Here is a 20,198-nt window from a genome sequence, read left to right on the forward strand (position 1 = left end):
GAGAAGGACTTGGGTATTCTGGTTACAAGTAAGCTGAGCAGCAGTACTCAATGTCAGGCAGCAGCCGCAAAAGCAAAGAAGATTTTAGGATGTATAAAAACAGAGATGAAATTCCGAGATCCCAACGCATTATAAGAAGGGATGGGCGAACCTGAACTGTAAAGTTCGGGACCGTACCGAACACGCAGTGTTAGGTCACACGGTCCCGAACACGGTTTTCCATGGGAAACTACAGTTCGGGTCCAGGGCCGGCTGTAAAAAAAAGCAGAAAATTAATAATAAACACTATAATTATACTTACCTGTCCATCTGCTTCTGGGCCCGCTCATTAACTTCCGCCGGTATTCACTGCACTCGGCAGTCTTCGGCTTTTTCCGGCAGTGTTCGTATGGTGACAATCAGCTTACTGCGAGAACTGCCTTGTTACCGCAAGAACTGCCGTGCAGTTGACCGGGGGTTATCACCGTTCACATTAGGCTAGTTCTCACAGTCAGCTGACCGTGAGAACTACAGTGTAGGTGGACCGCCGGAGATCTTCGGTGGTCATCTACAAGCTCTGATATCTCTGGATGTCATGCATCCAGATGTAGCAGAGATGGACTTGTCTTGGGACACTCGTTATTAAGGACTACATCGGAACTGGAAGTATTTGTGCTTGTTTATTATTTTTTTAATTTTTTCAGGAGATCTATGGCTTCGGGGAATTAGGCGTATAATAAAATGGCAAATCTTTGTGGTGTTTCATTTCATTAAAATACTTTTTTCTGGCAGTCTTTTTTTTAACCCTTTACATACTATAGGATTATTAATGGATAGGCGTCTTATTGATGCCTCTCCATTACTAACCGGGCTTGATGTCACCTTACAATGAAGGGTGACATTAACCCCTTATTATCCCATATGCCACCACTACACGACAGTGGAAGAGAGAGGCTAAGTGCCGGAATTGGCGCATTTTGCAGATGCGCCATTTCTATGGCGGCTGTGTGCTGGTGTTTGTAGACGGGGGGGGGGGCTGATATCCATGGCCCCTTCTTGATATTTATAGCCTGAGAAGATCCATGGGTATTAACCCCTTCCCAGGCTATAAACATCGGCCCCCCAGTCGCTGGCTTTCCCTCTCTGGCACAGAAAATTGTACGGGAGCCCACGCCATTTTTAAAAAAAATTATTTATTTATTAAAAAAAAAAAAAAAAAAAAAAAAAAGGAAAGGACATTGCATATTAGGCCGGGGTCAGACATGCGATAAACTCGCATGAGTCTTGCATGTCAATACCTGGCACTGTCGCCGGAACTCGGACAGGAGCGTGTGGCTGCATGTATTTCTATGCAGCTGAACGCTCCGGTTGCGAGTACCGTCTATCTAGCTCATATCTATCTACCTACCATCTATCTGTCTATCCCATAGCTATCTATCTATCTGTCTACCTATCTATCTGTGTGTGTAAACATTCTTCAATGGAGTATGTAAAAGAGGAGGTTGGACAAGGAAATGACATCACAATTTTTTTGTTAAATAATATATCTTTATTTAGCTTAAAAAAAAACGCATACAAATCCGCATGAAAAAAAACGCATCAAAAACGCATGTAAGGCTTTGTGCCCACGTAAGCGTTTTTGAAGCGTTTGTCCCGGTCAAAACGCTTCAAAAACGCATACAAGAAGCATCCCATTCATTTTAAATGAATTCCGCACTTTTTGTGCACATTGATGCATTTTTTCCGCGAAAACAACGCTTCGCGGTAAAAAACGCAGCATGCTCATTGATTTTGCGGAAAAGTCTGCGTTTTTGCTATTTTCTATGAGTCAGAAAACGCGCGGAAATAAAACGCGCGTTTTCTGAGAAGGAGTCTGGTTTTAAGCAGATATTTTCTGCATACGTGGGCACATAGCCTTAAAAACACATCAAAACACAGGTGACCTGCCAGTGACCGCTGATGCAGATTTCAAATCCTGAGCAAATACTGAGCCAATCCTGACCGTGGAAACAGCCTAAGGCTATGTGCCCACGTAGCGTTTTTCAAGCGTTTTTTCCTGAGCAGAAACGCATGCCCTTGCCAGGGAAAACGCATACGCTTTTTGACGCGATTGTCAAGTGTTTTGACATGCGTTTTCCTATGCGTTTTTGCAATTACAGTGTATGTATGCGGAATCGCATGCAATTCCGCACAATGAAAATGCTGCATTTTTTCCCGCTAAGCGTTTCCGCAGTGGAAAAAAACCGCACCATTAGCACAACATGTGTGTTTTCCATTCTATTACATTAGATGCTTTTCTTAAGCGTTTCCGCAGCAGAAACGCTTGTCAAAAAAGCGCTGCGGAAAGGCTTAAAAAACGCAATGTGGACACACAGTCTAACAGTGCAGATTTTGCTGCTATTTGCCTCTTGGGAGAACAAGTTTTAGTAGAATAGTTTGCAGACTCCATAGACAGGGCTCCTCAGTGCCAGAAGAGCAGAATCCCCCTCAAGTGACCACATTTTGGAAATTGCACCACTATGGGAATTTATCTACAGGTGTAATGACAATTTTGACTCCATGGGTGTTTAACAGAAACAAGCAGCAATGGAGGTTGCTTAGGGAAAATTACAAATCTGCCAACGTAGTGCCTGTATGTTGTGGTGCCCATACATTGTAGTGCCCAGTACATGGTAGTACCCAGCTCATGTTTCTGGCGACACGCATCCCATAAATTAGGTGGGATCTCATCACTACAGAAATGCCAAACTGTAAGGACACAATGTGTTTTAGGCACACTGGGGCTCAGAAAGGAAGGGGGCATTTGGATTTGGGAGAGCAGAACTTGCTGGATTTTATTTTTTCTTAGGTGGGAGACCATAGCTCTTCTCCAGAGTCTTTGTGCTACCAGTAATGTGTAAGCCCCCTATATTTCCGTTAATAGATGACGGACCTGAGTGGGGACTTGCTTTTTGTGTGGGAGTTGAAGCTTTTATTGGGAATATTTTACATATCATTTTGGATCACATCTATCCTGCAGGATCATAGGCCAGACAGAGTCCACAGTGACTCCATCTGCCTCTTTATAGAGAATCTTTTGTGGGGTTTCTGTCTGAATCATCTTTTTCAGAGATTTACCCGGAAACCCTGCTCAGCATATAGAGCAGGATAAATGTGAGCTGAGCCTTTTTGCAATCCTTGGAAGGCAAAATGAATAAATTAACAGCAGGTCAAGAATTGGTTAAATTAATTTTTTATGCTGTTTACTCTGCCGTATAATTGATTAGATTGCCTTATACTTGGGTCAGGGCCATTATAGCGATACCAAGTTTATATTTTTTTTTTATACTTGGCTGCATCACCATATTTTGAGAGTTATAATTTTTCTATATTTCAGCCGACAGAGTCATGTAAGGGCTTGTTTTTGTGAGATGAGTTGAGGTTTTTTTTTTTGGTACCATTTTCATAATATTTTTCATTGCTTTCCATGCAGATTTTTGGGAGGCAGTATGAACAAAAAACAGCAATTCAGGATTTGTTTCTTCAGTGTTTTTTTTTTTTTTTTTTAATGCCATTCACCGTGTGGTAAAATTGATAAGACAGCTTTATTCTTCAGGTCAGTACAATTACAGCAATACCTCATTTATATAATTTTTTTTATGTTTTGCAGCTTTTACATAATAAAAACTATTTTATAGAAAAAAGAATTGCTTTTACACTAGTATAACCTGAGAAGTATAACTTTATTACTTCTTCGCTGATGGAGCTATATGACGGCTTGTTTTTTGTGGGACAAGACGACGTATTTAGCTGTACCATTTTTATTTACATTTGCTTTTTTTTAATCACATTTTATTCCGCTTTTTGTTCAGCGGAATAATAAAAAGGCATAATTTTTGCCACTTTTTTTTTTTTACATTGTTTACTAAAGGGGTTACCTAGTGTGACAGCTTTATAGATCATGTTGTTCCGGACGTGGTGATACCATACAGTGCCTTGCAAAAATATTCGGCCCTATGGAACTTTTCAACCTTTTCCCACATATCATGCTTCAAACAAAGATACCAAATGTAAATTTTTGGGGAAGAATCAACAACAAGTGGGACCCAATTGTGAAGTTGAGCGAAATTTATTGGTTGTTTTAAATTTTTGTGGAAATTCAAAAACTCAAAAGTGGGGCGTGCAATATTATTCTGCCCCTTTACTTTCAGTGCAGCAAACTCACTCCAGAAGTTCATTGTGGATCGCTGAATGATTCAATGTTGTCCTAAATGACTAATGATAAATATAATCCACCTGTGTGTAATCAAGTCTCAGTATAAATGCACCTGCTCTGTGATAGGTTCAGGGTTCTGTTTGAAGCACAGAGAGCATCATGAAGACCAAGGAACACAACAGGCAGGTCCGTGATACTGTTGTGGAGAAGTTTAAAGCCAGATTTGGATACAAAATGATTTCCAAAACTTTAAACATCCCAAGGAGCACTGTGCAAGTGATCATACTGAAAAGGAAGGAGTATCATACCACTGCAAATCTACCAAGACCCGGCCGTCCCTCTAAACTTTCATCTCAAACAAGGAGAAGACTGATCAGAGATGCAGCCAAGAGGCCCATGATCACTCTGGATGAACTGCAGAGATCTACAGCTGAGGTGGGACAGTCTGTCCATAGGACAACAATCAGTCGTACACTGCACAAATCAGGCCTTTATGGAAGAGTGGCAAGAAGAAAGCCATTTCTCAAAGATATCCATAAAAAGTGTTGTTTAAAGTTTGCAACAAGCCACCTGGGAGACATATCAAACATGTGGAAGAAGGTGCTCTGGTCAGATGAAACCAAAATCAAACTTTTTGGCAACAATGCCAAATGTTTGGCGTAAAGGCAACACAGCACATCACCTTGAACACACCATCCCCACTGTCAAACATGGTGGTGGCAGCATCATGGTTTGGGCCTGCTTTTCTTCAGCAGGGACAGGGAAGATGGTTAAAATTGATGGGAAGATGGATGGAGCCAAATACAGGACCATTCTTGAAGAAAACCTGTTGGAGTCTGCAAAAGACGGACAGAGATTTGTCTTCCAACAAGACAATGATCCCAAACATAAAGCAAAATCTACAATGGAATGGGTTCACAAATAAGCCTATCCAGGTGTTAGAATGGCAAAGTCAAAGTCCAGACCTGAATTCAATTGAGAAACTGTGGAAAGAGCTGAAAACTGCTGTTCACAAACAATTTCCATCAAACCTCACTGAGCTCGAGCTGTTTGCCAAGGAAGAATGGGCAAGAATTTCAGTCTCTCGATGTACAAAACTGATAGAGACATACCCCAAGCGACTTGCAGCTGTAAACGCAGCAAAAGGTGGCGTAACAAAGTATTAAGTTAAAGGGGCCGAATAATATTGCACGCCCCACTTTTCAGTTTTTGAATGTCCACAAAAATTTCAAATAACCAATACATTTCGTTCAACTTCACAATTGTGTCCCACTTGTTGTTTGATTCTTCACCAAAAATTTACATTTGGTATCTTTATGTTTGAAGCATGATATATGGGATAAAGTTGAAAAGTTCCAGGGGGCCGAATACTTTCGCAAGGCACTGCATATGTGTACTTTTTTGTATATCTTTGCTTTCACGTAAATATACATATTTATTGTAATGCTGTTACCGTGAGGTCAACTTGTGCGCGGTTGTCGGTTATAGGCTTGCCTGCAGCCACGGGTGCACGTCCTGGAAAATCACAGCAATGTGCAAATCCATGTAGAAAAAAATGGACCGCACTCTTCAGGCTGGTTAGGAAACTGCTATTTTATTGGCACATACAATACATATTGGCCGGGGGGGTACAGAGCGAAACGGCCGTTGTCAGCTTTCTGCTCACTCCTGCTATCACTCCCCCGGCCAATATGTATTGTATGTGCCAATAAAATAGCAGCGCTTCCTCACCAGCCTGAAGAGTACGGTCCATTTCTCTCTATGTGGATTTATACATATTTATTGCTGTAATATTTTTCATTTGTATTTATTTTGGTGTTTTTTTTTTCAGTTAGTTTAAACATTTGTTTTTTACTTAGTCCCTGTATTAAATGTCAACTTGCATTTCTCTGATCACTGTTCTAATGCATTACAACGCATGAAACCTGTCAGTTTTAGCCTGTCAGAATGCTTGTTAGACCATGCTGCTGGCGTAGTCTAACAGGCCACCGTAGCTGACAGACCCATCATTTGACTTCCAGCTGGAATGACAACCCTCGGCTCCCCTGGATCACATCCCCGGAGTGCCAAAGGGGGGAGAGAAGGAGCCCACTCCCTATCATAAACTTCTAAATGCCACGATCACTCTTGATCAGACCATCTAGAAGATAACGCAGGGTTATCATCATTGGGACCTGAGCCACTCTGCACCAGAGTCCCAGGTCGTGAAATGGGTTGATATAGACTTCTCAACATTGAAATTGCAACCTCAAAAAGGAAAATTAGGGGAATTATGGAAATCACAGGATCAACAGACATGTTAATGATATGCAAATTATGAAAAATGGAAATAAAGATTTTTGGTACTCATCTCAAAATCTGTTTCTTGTAGCCTTCATTGGGGAACACAATGGGCTAATATGCTACCACCTGGAGTTTACACCTGGACTGCTGACACCCAGTTATTCAATTAGTGTAAAAGTAGTAAGCAGAACAAAAGCAAGATATCCCCCCACCAATCAAGGGAGGGTGCTGTGTCCCCACATGAAGTCTATGAGAAAGATTTTATGGCGAGTGCCAAAATTCTTTATGTTTAGGTCGCTTAATAGGGGGGTCACTCAGGAACCATAGGACCTCCTAAATTTTTCCCTGTGGTTTGGAAAGTAACATAGCACTGCAGAAAAGAAGAATAGCAATTACTATGGGTAATACCTGAGCAATTGCCGCCTGTAGCGCCCTTCTCTTAAGACTTGCATCCCTAGACACAAAGGTATGCGCTCCACAAAGATGAGGACAGAAGACTAAGTACTGTATTGGACCAATAGAAGAACAGATGCCAGGAGGTGTAAGACCCAGGAGGCTTCTGCCCTATGATGGGAGAGAGCCATGCCTTAACAGAGGTGCCCTCACTTAGCCCAACATTCCACATTGGCAGATCGAAACCAGAGAATAATGGCATCTATAGAGGTGGTCTGACATCTAACAGGGCATACCAGGTTGACCAACCAGGCAACTAAACTGAGCTGTGAGAGACAGATAGAGATGCACAGCTCTGACTATGTCAGATTGTATAAAAAAACCTCAGGGAGGGGAGAGGTGAAGTATCAAACTGACAGAAATCTAATTTCTCATTAAGGTGAAATTTTGAGAATCTCGCTAAGGCAAAAAAAAAAAGAGCCAAACTCCAGACCACTCTTTCCCGGAGAAGGAGAGAGGTGAGAGCTGCCTTTGAAACCTCACCTGATGTAAAAGAGTAGGGTAGCGCCTAACCTAAGCAAGACTAAGACAGGTTTGAGACTCAAGCGCAGGTCTACCTCCAAATGACAGTAAGCTAAACTGAATAACTAGGTGTCAGCTGCCCAGGCGTAGCCTGGAGCGGAGGAGTCAGCTTTATTTTTCTAAGATGTATTTTTAGTGTCAACCTCCAGGTGGCAGCATATTAAACCATGGTCCCCTAATTAAGAGAACAAGAAACAAAATTTTCAATATCGAGTATGAGCGCCACATGCAGAAATACATGCACTCTTACGCTTTATGCGATCAAAGTTTTTATTTGTACCCTTTTGGGGTACATAACATTTGTTTATTTGTTTTGGGAGGCAGAATGGACAAAAAACAGCAATTTAGGAATTGCTTTCTTGGAGGATTTTTTTTTTTTTTAAACTCGTTTTATTGAAGATTACACAACATAGCAAGGAGTGAAAAAGGATATTCTTTTTGTGGTGGTTTTTGCTTAGTGGTTGCACATTTTAATATAAATATACCATATCTACTCGAGTATAAGCTGACCCGAGTATAAGTCGAGGCACCTAATTTTAGCACAAAAAAACTGGGAAAACTTATTGACTCGAGTATAAACCTAGGGTAGGAAAAGCATCCATATAATGCTCCATAAAGTTGATGATGGCCCCCGAAAGATGCTCCATACAAAATACACCCCCCATCTAATGCTCCATAAAGTTCATGATGGGCACCATAAGATTCCCATATAATGTTCAATGCAGTTTATGTTGATCCCCATATACCATATATTGCTGTTGCAAAAAAAAAATGAAATGCTCACCTCTCATCGCTGACGGCTGCTCCTCAGCATCGCCGTACTGCACTGTGACTGTTCAGACAGAGAGCGCACACTAATCACGTCATCGCGCCCTCTGACCTGAACGTCACAGTCAGAGGATGCAGAAGACACAGTGCAGCAGTGAAACAGGGTGAGGTGAATATCGCAAGTACTGGGGGCCTGAGCAAGTGGCGGCACAGGCAACAGGCCCCCATAATGCGCCGGTGTCCCCACCTGCTCAGGACCCCGACACTTGCCTGGGTGCTAACGCCGATCGTCGGCCCTGTGAGCAGTCACCGGAACACTCACAGAGGCTGCAGGCGCGCACAGATGAGCGGGAGAGACCTGGGAACACCTGCACTGCAGGGGAGAATAAGTAAGTGGGACCGTGACTCGTGTATAAGCTGAGGGGGATTTTTTTCAGCACAAACAGTATGCTGAAAAACTCGGCTTATACACGAGTATATACAGTACATTAAAAGTTACATTTTAATATATTACTCAATTGGATTTGACAGTGAAATGTTACCTCATAGAACAAAAGAACAAACAATATTCCTCACTGCTCATTAATAATCTGACAAATTTAACCTTGCCCTTAACGGGTCTAATATATTAAAGGGAACCTGTCAGCAGGATTGTGCACAGTAACCTACAGACGGCATCAGGTCGGCACTGTTTTATTGATTAAAATGATACCTTGGTTGATGAAATCCATCTTGTGGTTGTTGTTTAATCTTTATTTTCAGTTTTGAGTTAATGATATGCTCATGCTCCCGGGCGGCCTATGGGGGGGGGGTTCATAAACTTGTCTGTAAATGGAGTTTCTGGTTTGGCATCTTATCCTAAGTCATGTGCCAAGTCTCGTTAAAACATGGATTTTTGTGAGTACTCACCGTAAAATCCTTTTCTCCTAGACGCTCATTGGGGGACACAGGTATTGTGGGTGTATGCTACCGCCATCTGGAGGCTGACACTAAGTAAACAACACAAGGTTAGCTCCTCCTCCGCCGCCTACACCCTCGCCCCGATTACAGGCGGAAACCAGTTTAGTGCAAAAGCAGTCGGAGAATAACGAGAAAAAAAAGAACGTAGCCTTAATGGAGAATAACAATGTCTGGAAAAGGTCCACCCTGACATCAACAAAAAATGTACATTAATTAAATAAACTACAGCCAACTGGCTAATAGGGTGGGCGCTGTGTCCCCCAATGAGCGTCTCGGAGAAAAGGATTTTGCGGTGAGTACTCCATGTTTCTCCTTCGTCTCATTGGGGGACACAGGTACTGTAGGACGTCCTAAAGCAGTCCCTGGGTGGGAAGTTGACTCACCAATCAAAGGTACATGCACCTCCTGTCTAAAGGTGCGCCACCGCTGCTTGGAGAATCCTTGTACATAGGCTCGCATCTGACGAAGCCTGAGTATGGACATTGTAATGTTTAGTAAACGTGTGGAGGCTGGACCAGGTTGCTGCCTTGCACACTTGTTCCGCCAAAGCCTGGTGTCGAAGCGCCCAAGAGGCGCCCACTGCCCGAGTCGAGTGTGCCCTGATCCCTGTTGGGACTGGCGCACCCCTGACGCGGTAGGCCTCCTGAATCGTTAGACAGATCCATCTGGCTATGGTCGATCTTGAGGCTGCGAGTCCCTTCCTGCGCCCTTCAGGGAGCACGATCAGCATGTCCGTCTGACGGAAGGGTGTCGTCCGTGCCACATACCTTCTGAGTGCTCTCACCAGATCTAACGTGTGAAGAGCTTTTTCCACGCGATGTACTGGGGCCGGACAAAATGAAGCCAAGACAATATCCTCATTAACGTGGAATGAGGACACGACCTTCGGCAGAAAGGGGGGAGCTGGTCTGAGCACCACCTTATCCTTGTGGAAAGTGAGAAACGGTGCTCGGCAGGACAAGGCCGCCAACTCAGAGACTCGCCTAATGGAAGCTATGGCTTCCAAGAATACTACCTTCCGGGAAAGGTATGATAAAGGAACGTCCTGAAGTGGTTTGAACGGAGCTTCCTGCAGAACACTCAGGACCAGATTAAGATCCCAGGTGTCCAGGGGTGGTACCAAGTGGGAGACTCCCTGGATGAAAGTCCTCACCAGCATATTGGTAGCAATTCTTCGCTGGAACAGGAAGGACAAAGCTGATATCTGCCTCCTAAGGGAGCTCGGGGCCAACCCTGAGTCTAAGCCCGACTGGAGAAAGGCCAGGATGTTGGGAATTGAAAATGTCAGCGGAGAAAAACCCCGGTCTCGACACCAAGCGAAGAAGACTTTCCAGGTATGATGGTAAATTTTCGCCGAGGTAGCCTTCCGGATGCTAATCATTGTAGTGACTACCTCGCGCCCAAAACCCGCTTGGGTCAGAATCCAAGATTCAACAGCCATGCCGTCAAACACAGGGCCCCTGAATTCGGGTGGAAGATCGGGCCCTGGGACAGTAGATCTGGGCGCTCTGGCAGTCGCCATGGCACGTCGGTGAGCAGCTGCACTAGATCTGCGTACCACGCCCGACGGGTCCAGCAGAATCGCTGGAACCCCATCTGTTTTGATCTTTTTGATGACCCTCGGGAGTAGCGGCAGCGGGGGAAACAAATATGGGAGGCGAAGCTGGTTCCATGGTAGAACCAACCCATCCACGGCGATCGCTCGCGGGTCCCGAGACCGAGCGACGAACACGGGCACCTTGGCGTTCTCCCTGGAGGCCATCAGATCCACATCCGGCATCCCCCACCGTTGGCAAATCTGCTGGAAGACCTCGGGGTGCAGAGACCATTCTCCTGACGCGACCTCCTGCCGGCTGAGGAAGTCCGCCGCCCAATTTTCCACGCCCGGGATGTGGACTGCCGATATTACCACATGGTTCCTCTCGGCCCAGCGAAGCACGTGCCCTACCTTGCGCATGGTTGCTCTGCTGCGCGTGCCCCCTTGACGATGTACGTAAGCCACCACCGTGGCGTTGTCCGATTGAATCCGGACGGGATGTCCTGCTAGGAAGTGCTGAAAATATTGCAGTGCCAGCCGGTCTGCTCGTATTTCCAGCAAGTTGATCGGGAGGCGTGCCTCTTGCGGCGACCACCGTCCCTGGGTCGTGCAGTGGCGAAAAATCGCTCCCCAGCCGAGGAGGCTGGCATCTGTCGTGACCACTAGCTAGTGATCTGGGGGAAAGGGTTTCCCCTGCAGAAGGGAGGACCTGTTCGTCCATCACTCCAACGACTGTCTGACCTGCGAGGATAGCCGACACTGATGGTCGAGCGTGAATGGGTTCTTGTCCCAGGCTGACAAGAGGTCATGCTGTAGGGGACGAAGATGAAATTGGGCAAACGGAATTGCTTCTATTGCTGCCACCATCTTTCCTAGCACTCTCATCCCAAACCGAATGGTGTGCGGCACTGGCTGCAGAAGCTTCTGGGCTCCTTGCCGGAGGGCTAGCACCTTGTCCTGAGGGAGAATTACCAACACTCGGGAGGTATCGAAAATCATCCCTTAAAAAGAAATCCTGAGCTGGGACAAGGAATGATTTCTTCCTGTTGACCAACCATCCAAAGCGAGAGAGGGTATCCAGCGTGATGCTGACATTCTCATCGCATGCCTGAAACGAGGGGCCCTTCACCAAGAGGTCGTCTAAGTATGGTAAGACGACTATGCCCCGAGAGTGTAAGACGGCCATCACGACTGCCATCACCTTTGTGAACACTCTGGGAGCAATGGCTAGCCCGAAGGGCAGTGCTGCAAACTGGAAATGTCGGCCATTGATGGCGAACCGCAGAAACATTTGATGCAGAGGAAAAATGGGGATGTGCAGGGGTAGGCATCCTGGATGTCGATCGAGGCCAAGTATTCTCCTTGTCCCATGACCGATATAATTGAACGGAGAGAATCCATTCGGAAATGTTTGACCCTGATGAACTTGTTCAGGAGCTTCAGGTTTGGCCCTGACTGTCCCTTCCTTTTTGGGAACTGCAAACAGATTTGAATAAAAACCCTGCCCCTTCTTGTGTTCTGGTACGGGAATAACGACTCCATTGTGCTGGAGTGAGTTGATAGCCCCTAGCAACACCCTTGCCCGGGGCTCCATCTTGGGAAGTTGAGACAGAAAAAAACGTTTTGGGGGAAACTTGAAAAACTCTATCTTGTAACCTGTGGACACGAGCTCCGCTACCCATGAGTTGCGTGCTATCGTGACCCAGACCTGGCGAAAGCAGAGCAGGCGTGGGCCTACTCTGCTGATTTCGCCTAGAAAGTGCTCCGAGTCATTTAGCTGATGATCTCTGAGCCCTGGCTCCCCTCGCCCTGGGCTGGCGAGCACGCATTCTCCCCAATGGGTTGGCTCTATATGAGACCCGTCGTTCCCTATCCTGGTTGGAGCGACCTGGAGCAGCCGAGCTGGCCGCTGCCGTCCACCCGGGGTTGTGAAAGGCCCGAAACCGTGCCTGAGCCTGGCGAAATGGCTGCTTGACCCTTTGTTGTGGGAGGAAGCTGCTTTTTCCCCCTGTAGCATCGGAGATGAGCTGGTCTAATCTTTCCCCGAACAAACGGCCACCCTGAAAAGGCAGGGAAGTCAAAGACTTCTTGGAAATTGAATCAGCCCGCCAAGTCCTTAACCATAGGGCCCTCCTAATGGCTACCGCGTTTGCGGCCACAAGGGCCGCACAATTGGCCACATCCAAGGAAACGTTGACTAAGTAGTCACCGGCCATAGCGATCTGACTTGCAATCTCTGCTACCTCTGTAGGCAGATCTCTATCCTGCAAAACCTTGCTCAATGACTCTGCCCATGACATCATGACCTTAGCCACCCACGTTGCCGCGAACGAGGGAGAGAGTGCTGATCCTGAAGCTTCAAAAATTGAGCGAGCCAACCCTTCTATGAGCCGATCCGTGGGGTCCTTGATAGAAGAACCACTAGGCACCGATAACAAGGATCTCGATGCCAAGCGTGACACTGGTGGATCCACCACTGGGGATTCCTCCCATTTCTTGCAGAGCTCTGGAGCAAACGGATATTTTGCCTCTATCGTTTTCTGTCCCGAGAAGCGCTTATCCGGCCATTCCCTGTGACACTGCACTATGTCCTCAAACTCTGGGTGAGTACCAAACACCCTGTGCAGATGCTTAGCCTGCTTAAAGGATACCTTATGGCCTGAAGTCAAGGCGACGTCATCCTCAACCCCCAGAGTTTGATTAACGGCATCGATAAGGCTGTCAACTGTTTCCCGACACTCCGGGGTATCTAGGTCCAGTGGCTCATTTGAGTCATAGTCTGAACTCTGCCCGCTCCCAACAACTGGTGAAGGCGAGCGTGATGCCGAACTTACGGATGCCGAGGCACCGGATGGGCCGGGCGACGCCATGTGGGTTCGCTTTCTTTGCGCCTGCTTGGAATGAGAGCGGCCCCTGCAGGCCGAAGGGTCTTGTGAGGTGGAGGACCCCTCCCAGATCAGCGAGACACTATCCTTGGTCCTATCTGGGGCATGAAGAGACTCGATCGCCTTTGTGAGCGATGCCATAGATTGTGACAGCGATAAGGCCCATTCCGGAGGATCTGAACCTCTGAGTTCGGTTACGGGAGAGGGCTCCTGGGTGCGTTCGGAGTCGCAGGCTTCGCATAATTTATTGTTCTGCGCCCGCGGAAATGCCGCCCTACAGGCTATCCATGCAGCGTAAAGGAATGTGTGCGTTTTCCCTTTCCCAGCCATATTGTTAATGCTGCCCTACTAGGAGCTGTGGGGGGAGAGGAGAGGGAGGAGTACCCTTGGTTGCCACATCGCAGCTGGGACCGCACTTACCCGGTCCAGTGTCCGACACACGTGCCGCCTCTCCTGCCGTGCGCTGTCCTGCTGCGGCTACCCGACCGCTCTCTCTCTGGCGCGGCCTATACTGACGTGAAGCCGGGGCCTCAATTTATTCGGCACCCGCCCAGGCCGGAGGGCGGGCCGCCGGAAGTGACATCGCGCTGGGAGGACGGGACTTCCGGCCGCGACCTACCACCGGCCGAAGCCGCGGCCTAGATTTTTAAAGCCCTCCCGTGACTGGGGTGGCGGCGGGCGGGCAGGGCACCGCATATTAAGGCCGGAGCCGGCGTCCTATCGGCGCCAGGTGCGGCGTTCACTCTGCCGCCACCGCTGCAGTAACGTACCGCTCTCCCTGTGAGGGGGGGAGAAGAAGGGGGCCAGGAAAGGGACGCTCTGAATACCGTCAGAATGCCTCTGTGCAGCCCATGGTTTCATACCTAGGGGTGGCCAGGGCTAAGTCCGGCATCATGTCCCACGTCGCGGGAGAGGATACGTGGAGGGACACTCGCACGTGGTCGCCCGTTGATGGTTTGGGGAAATCGGACCCTTTCAATAGGATCCGTTGCCCCTGTCTATTCTTCATAGTAGAAGCAAGAGAGAGAAAAAAAAAAGTCTGGGGAAAATGGCCCAGATATGTCCCACAGTGCGGGAAAGGATACGTGGAGACGATACGCAACACGTGCTCGCCCGTTGATGGTTTGGGGAGATCGGCCCCTTTCAATAGGGTCCGTCGCCCCTGTCTTATCTTCATGGAAAAGAAAAAGAAAAAGAAGTCTGGAGAGACCCAGACACGTGTTCCTCCAAAGACACTAAGCAAAAAACTGGTTTCCATCCGTAATCGGGGCGAGGGTGTAGGAGGCGGTGGAGGAGCTAACCTTGTGTTGTTTACTTAGTGTCAACCTCCAGATGGCGGTAGCATACACCCACAGTACCTGTGTCCCCCAATGAGACGAAGGAGAAAGGTCGATATTTATTTTTGGAATATTGCTACATCCAATAGGTGGCAGAAGAGTTTGTGTCCTCTTCCTCTCTAAAGAGGCTAGTTGCATATTTCATTATGAATACCGAATATTTAATTTTACCCCATCCTTTTTGAATCACTCTGTATATACAGTGATGTGCAAATGTTTTAGGCAGGTGTGGGAAACAATGCTAGAAAGTAAGACTACTTTTAAAAATAGAAGAGGTATTTATTTTTACCAATTAGAAAAATGAATGAACAAAATTTAAAGCAGTTCAATACTTGCTGTGATCACGGTTTACCTTCAAAACAGAATCAATTCTTCTAAATACACTCTGCACACAATTTTTGAAGGAGCTTGGTAGGAAATCGGTTCCAGACATCTTGGAGAACTAACCACAGATCTTGGTATTATGTAGCATTTTTTTGCAACATTTTTTTCCACACCTGCCTAAAACATTTGCTCAGTACTGTTTATTGAAAAAACATGTTAACTTTTCTTTATACAATGAATATCATTTATTTGCTGAAACTATAATATCACATTAAAGACAGATGGAAGAAAGAATTTGAACACTTCTGTTTTACAGCAGCACTACATTTTTGGAGATTACTCACCAGGAGAAATAACTTCCTTGCAGGTGGATGTAAATCTCTCAAAGCCTACACTGAAACCAATAGTTGTCTGGAGATATTTGCAGTCGTAACTGATGGTAGCGATGAAATGTCGGGTTATATACTCATACAGCCTCCAAGCATCACCACCTTAACATAAAAAAAATGGATTACTTATTAAAAAGATAGAAAGTTCAGTGAATATATCTTATAACATGGATAGCAATTCTTCTTAGGTATTTGATTGTATATACTGGCTTAATAAAACAAAAAAAAAGATTGTCACCAAATTATTGTCTATGGAGGACAGTATGAAGTTAGGCCACTTTGGTGCTGTAACATGAGGTTTAGCCCGAGGAACTGTTCTCCAACCTTGACATCAGATGGTTTGCTAATCATGCTGCAACATTTTGTGCTTATTAATGTTATAATATATCTTTAGTCAAAACCATTTAATTCTTTTGCATGGCTGTAAATCCATTGAAGTATTAAAGGGCCCTCTCCCCCACAAAATATAGAATAAATGTTATCCCCTGTCTTATGGATAAAGGATAACTTGCTGACCACTGGGGATCTGACTTCTACAGTCATGGCCAAAAGTTTAGAGAATGACACAAATATATTTTCACATGATCTGCTGGCCTCTGTTTTTTATGTGTGTTTGTCAGATGTTTTTATCACATACAGAAATATAATTGCAATCATATTATGAGTAACAAAAGGTTATATTGACAGTTAGAATGAGTTAATGCAGCAAGTCAATATTTGCAGTGTTGACCCTTCTTCTTCAGGACCTCAGCAATTCTCCCTGGCATGCTCTCAATCAACTTCTGGATCAAATCCTGACTGATAGCAGACCATTCTTGCAAAATCAATGCTTTTATTTTGTCTGAATTTGAAGGTTTTTGTTTGTCCACCCGTCTCTTGATGATTGACCAAATGTTCTCAATGGGATTAAGATCTGGGGAGTTTCCAGGCCATGGTCCCAAAATCTCTATGTTTTGTTCCCTGAGCCATTTAGTTATCACCTTTGCTTTATGGCAAGGTGCTCCATTATGTTGAAAAAGGCATTGTTGATCGCTAAACTGCTCTTGGACGGTTGGGAGAAGTTGCTCTTGGAGGACATTCTGGTACCATTCTTTATTCATGGCTGTGTTTTTAGGCAAGACTGAGAAGGAGCCCATTCCCTTGGCTGAGAAGCAACACCACACATGAATGGTTTCAGGATGCTTGACAGTTGGCATGAGACAAGACTGGTGGTAGCGCTCACCTGGTCTTCTCCGAATAAGCCGTTTGCCAGATGTCCCAAACAATCGAAAAGGGGATTCATCAGAGAAAATGACTTTACCCCAGTCCTCAGCAGTCCACTCCCTGTACCTCTTGCAGAATATCAGTCTGTCCATGATGTTTTTTCTGGAGAGAAGTGGCTTCTTTGCTGCCCTCCTTGAGACCAGGCCTTGCTCCAAGAGTCTCCGCCTCACAGTGCGTGCAGATGCACTCACACCTGCCTGCTGCCATTCCTGAGCAAGCTCTGCACTGCTGGTAGCCCGATCCCGCAGCTGAAACACTTTTAAGAGACGGTCCTGGTGCTTGCTGGTCTTTCTTGGGCGCCCTGGAGCCTTTTTAGCAACAAAGGAACCTCTCTCCTTGAAGTTCTTGATGATGCGATAGATTGTTGACTGAGGTGCAATCTTTCTAGCTGCGATACTCTTCCCTGTTAGGCCATTTTTGTGCAGTGCAATGATGACTGCACGTGTTTCTTTAGAGATAACCATGGATAACAGAAGAGAAACAATGATGCCAAGCACCAGCCTCCTTTTAAAGTGTCCAGTGGTGTCATTCTTACTTAATCATGACAGATTGATCTCCAGCCCTGTCCTCATCAACACCCACACCTGTGTTAATGGAGCAATCACTGAAACGATGTTAGCTGGTCCTTTTAAGGCAGGGCTGCAATGATGTTGAAATGTGTTTTGGAGGATAAAGGTAATTTTCTAGGCAAATATTGACTTTGCAAGTAATTGCTGTTAAGCTGATCACTCTTTATAACATTCTGGAGTATATGCAAATTGCCATTAGAAAAAATGAAGCAGTAGACTTTGTAAAAATTAATATTTGTGTCATTCTCTAAACTTTTGGCCATGACTGTAGGCCCCACAGTGTTCTTAAGATCAGGGCTTTAGAACCCTAAAAAGGGGCTCTGCAGCCTCATCCTGAATAGAGCGGCGGTGCGCACGCAGGCCTCTGGTCCATTTAATGTCTAAGGGACTAGCCGAGCAATACACTACAGTCCCATAGACAATTAATGGTGCAGAGTCCACATATGTCCACCTCTACTCCATCCAGGATGGGGTTGCAGATCAGCAAGTAATTCCCCTTATATTGGATAGCAGATAATTTGTGTTTTGGGAGGAATAACCATCTGTAACCGCCATTAGGAGGCACTTGGGAGCTTACTGACAACGGTTTCATTAAAAACTATTAAACAAATAAACATTACTAAGAGAATGGCTCACCTTATTTATAAAACAAAAAAGAGAAATATATATTTCATAGATGGACATAACAACAAACTAAAGTTTCAACACATCAGGAAGAGAAAAACGTCTTTATCTATCTCTGGAAAAAGTATTTACCAAGTTCTGCCTCTGTTGCTGAGCGCATTGGTGTAATAGGGGGATGGTCTCCAGCATCTGTTCCTTTTTTGGGGCGATTAATATTTTCAGCAAGCAAAGCCTTTACCTAAAAATGTTACCGTAATAAAAAGTTAATATATAATATCCTTTATCTATGGTAGCTGCCATTAATTTTGATAAATGTGCCTATAAAGTGTAAGTTCAACTTTGGTGAACCCACACTTATATACCAAGGAATTGATCAGCTTTTCCTAATACGTCACACAGGTGAAATTACGATAGCAAATAGACATCATGTACGGATTCTCCCTTTGCTGCTAAATAATAATAATAATTTTTTTTTTTTATATCGCCAAAATATTAAGCAGCACTTTATAATTAAGTGTGACGATTTCGGTGAAGCGGCTGGACAGGAATATGACCCCGGCTGTCGCATTCAGGATGGATTGGAAAGGAGAAAGTTTGGTTAGAGTAGATCAGTAAAGAATTGCAGTAGTCCAGACAAGAATGAATAAGAGCGACAGTGTTTTTACAGTTTCCAGGTGAGAAACGGTCGGATTCTGGAGATGTTTTTCGATGCAGGTAACATGAGTGAGTGAGTGATTGGATATAGGGAACATAGGAAAGTTATGTGTCATATATAACCCCAAGACTGAGAGCGTGCTGCTGGGGAGTTATGGTCGAATCACCGAAGGAAATTGCAATATCGGGTATAGGTAGCTTTTCAGAGGAAGGAAATGTGAGAAGGTCAGTTTTAGAGAGATTCAGTTTCAGATAGATGGAGGACATGATGTTAGAGACAGTGGACAGAGAATCCCTGGTATTTTGTATTAAGTTGGGAGTGTTGTCAGTAGAGGTGTATAACTGGGTGTCACCAGCATGGAGATGATACTGGAAACCAAATCTGCTGATGGTTTGTCCAATTGGAGCAGTGTACAGAGAGAAAAGGAGGGGGTCTGGAACTGAGCCTTGAGGAACCCCGATAGTAAGGGGAAGAGGAGTAAAAGTCAGTAAAAGATACAGTGAAGGAGCAGTCAGAGAGGTAGGAGGAAAACCAGGATAGAATGATGTCCTTGAAGCCCATAGAGCGGAGCATTGTGAGGAGGAGGAGTGATCCATAGTGGCAACGGGCAGAGAGATCCAGGAGAAACAGCAGGAAGTAGTGGCCATTAGATTTAGTTGTTAATAGGTCATTAGACACTTTAGTAAGGGCAGCTTCTGTAGAGTGTAAGGGTCCCGTTATACTAAACGACGCACCAGCGATCCCGACAACGATACGACCTGGTCAGGATCGCTGGTGCGTCGCTACATGATCGCTGGTGAGCTGTCAAACAGGCAGATCTCACCACCGATCAGGACAAGCGAGGACACTGGTATCCAAGGTAAACAGCGGGTAACTAAGCGCCGCACGCGCTTAGTTACCCGCTGTGCACCTTGGATACTAGCGTGCTCCCGCTGGGAGCTGGTATCCAAGGTACACAGCGGGTAACTAAGTGCGTGCGAAGCTTAGCCACGCGCTGTTTACCTTGAATACTAGCTTCCAGAGCAAGCACGCTGGTATCCAAGGTACACAGCGGGTAACTAAGCGCACTGCGCTTAGTTACCCGCTGTGTACCTTGGATACCAGCTCCCAGCGACTGCTTACAGTGCTGGGAGCTCGCTGATCATTGGTCTCCCGCTGCCACACACAGCGATGCGTGCTGGCCAGCGGGAGACCAACGATCAAACAATGGAACAATGGCCCAGGACATTCCTGTACGATCAGCGATACCCGGCGGGGGCGCCGGTCGCTGATGAGTGCCACAAGCTGCGAGATCACTGGCGAGATCACTGTTGTGTCACAAAATCGGTGACTCATCAGCGATCTCGCTAGCGATCTAACTTAGTGTGAAGTTCCCCTAAAGAGCGGAAACCTGATTGTAAAAGGTCAAGAAGAGAGTGATCTGAGAGATAGTGGATTAGACTGGGAGTGCAAAAA

At 45.8% G+C, this 20,198-nt stretch overlaps 1 protein-coding gene across 2 annotated transcripts in view; it reads right to left on the reverse strand.

The window, feature by feature from the left end:
• TOP3B (DNA topoisomerase III beta) overlaps positions 1 to 20,198 on the reverse strand; it is a 142,864-nt gene that overhangs the window by 63,281 nt on the left and 59,385 nt on the right. For both annotated transcript variants that reach the window (XM_073559125.1, XM_073559124.1), the window contains exons 11-12: positions 18,221 to 18,326; positions 15,588 to 15,734 (exon numbers count right to left, since the gene is read on the reverse strand). In XM_073559125.1, the coding sequence (XP_073415226.1) occupies positions 15,588 to 15,734; positions 18,221 to 18,326 (253 nt within the window). The remainder of the gene's footprint in view (positions 1 to 15,587; positions 15,735 to 18,220; positions 18,327 to 20,198) is intronic.

This window comes from Dendrobates tinctorius, unplaced genomic scaffold (genome assembly GCF_039654945.1).
Source record: "Dendrobates tinctorius isolate UK_male_01 unplaced genomic scaffold, ASM3965494v1 ptg000265l, whole genome shotgun sequence".
Taxonomy (NCBI): Eukaryota; Metazoa; Chordata; class Amphibia; order Anura; family Dendrobatidae; genus Dendrobates; species Dendrobates tinctorius.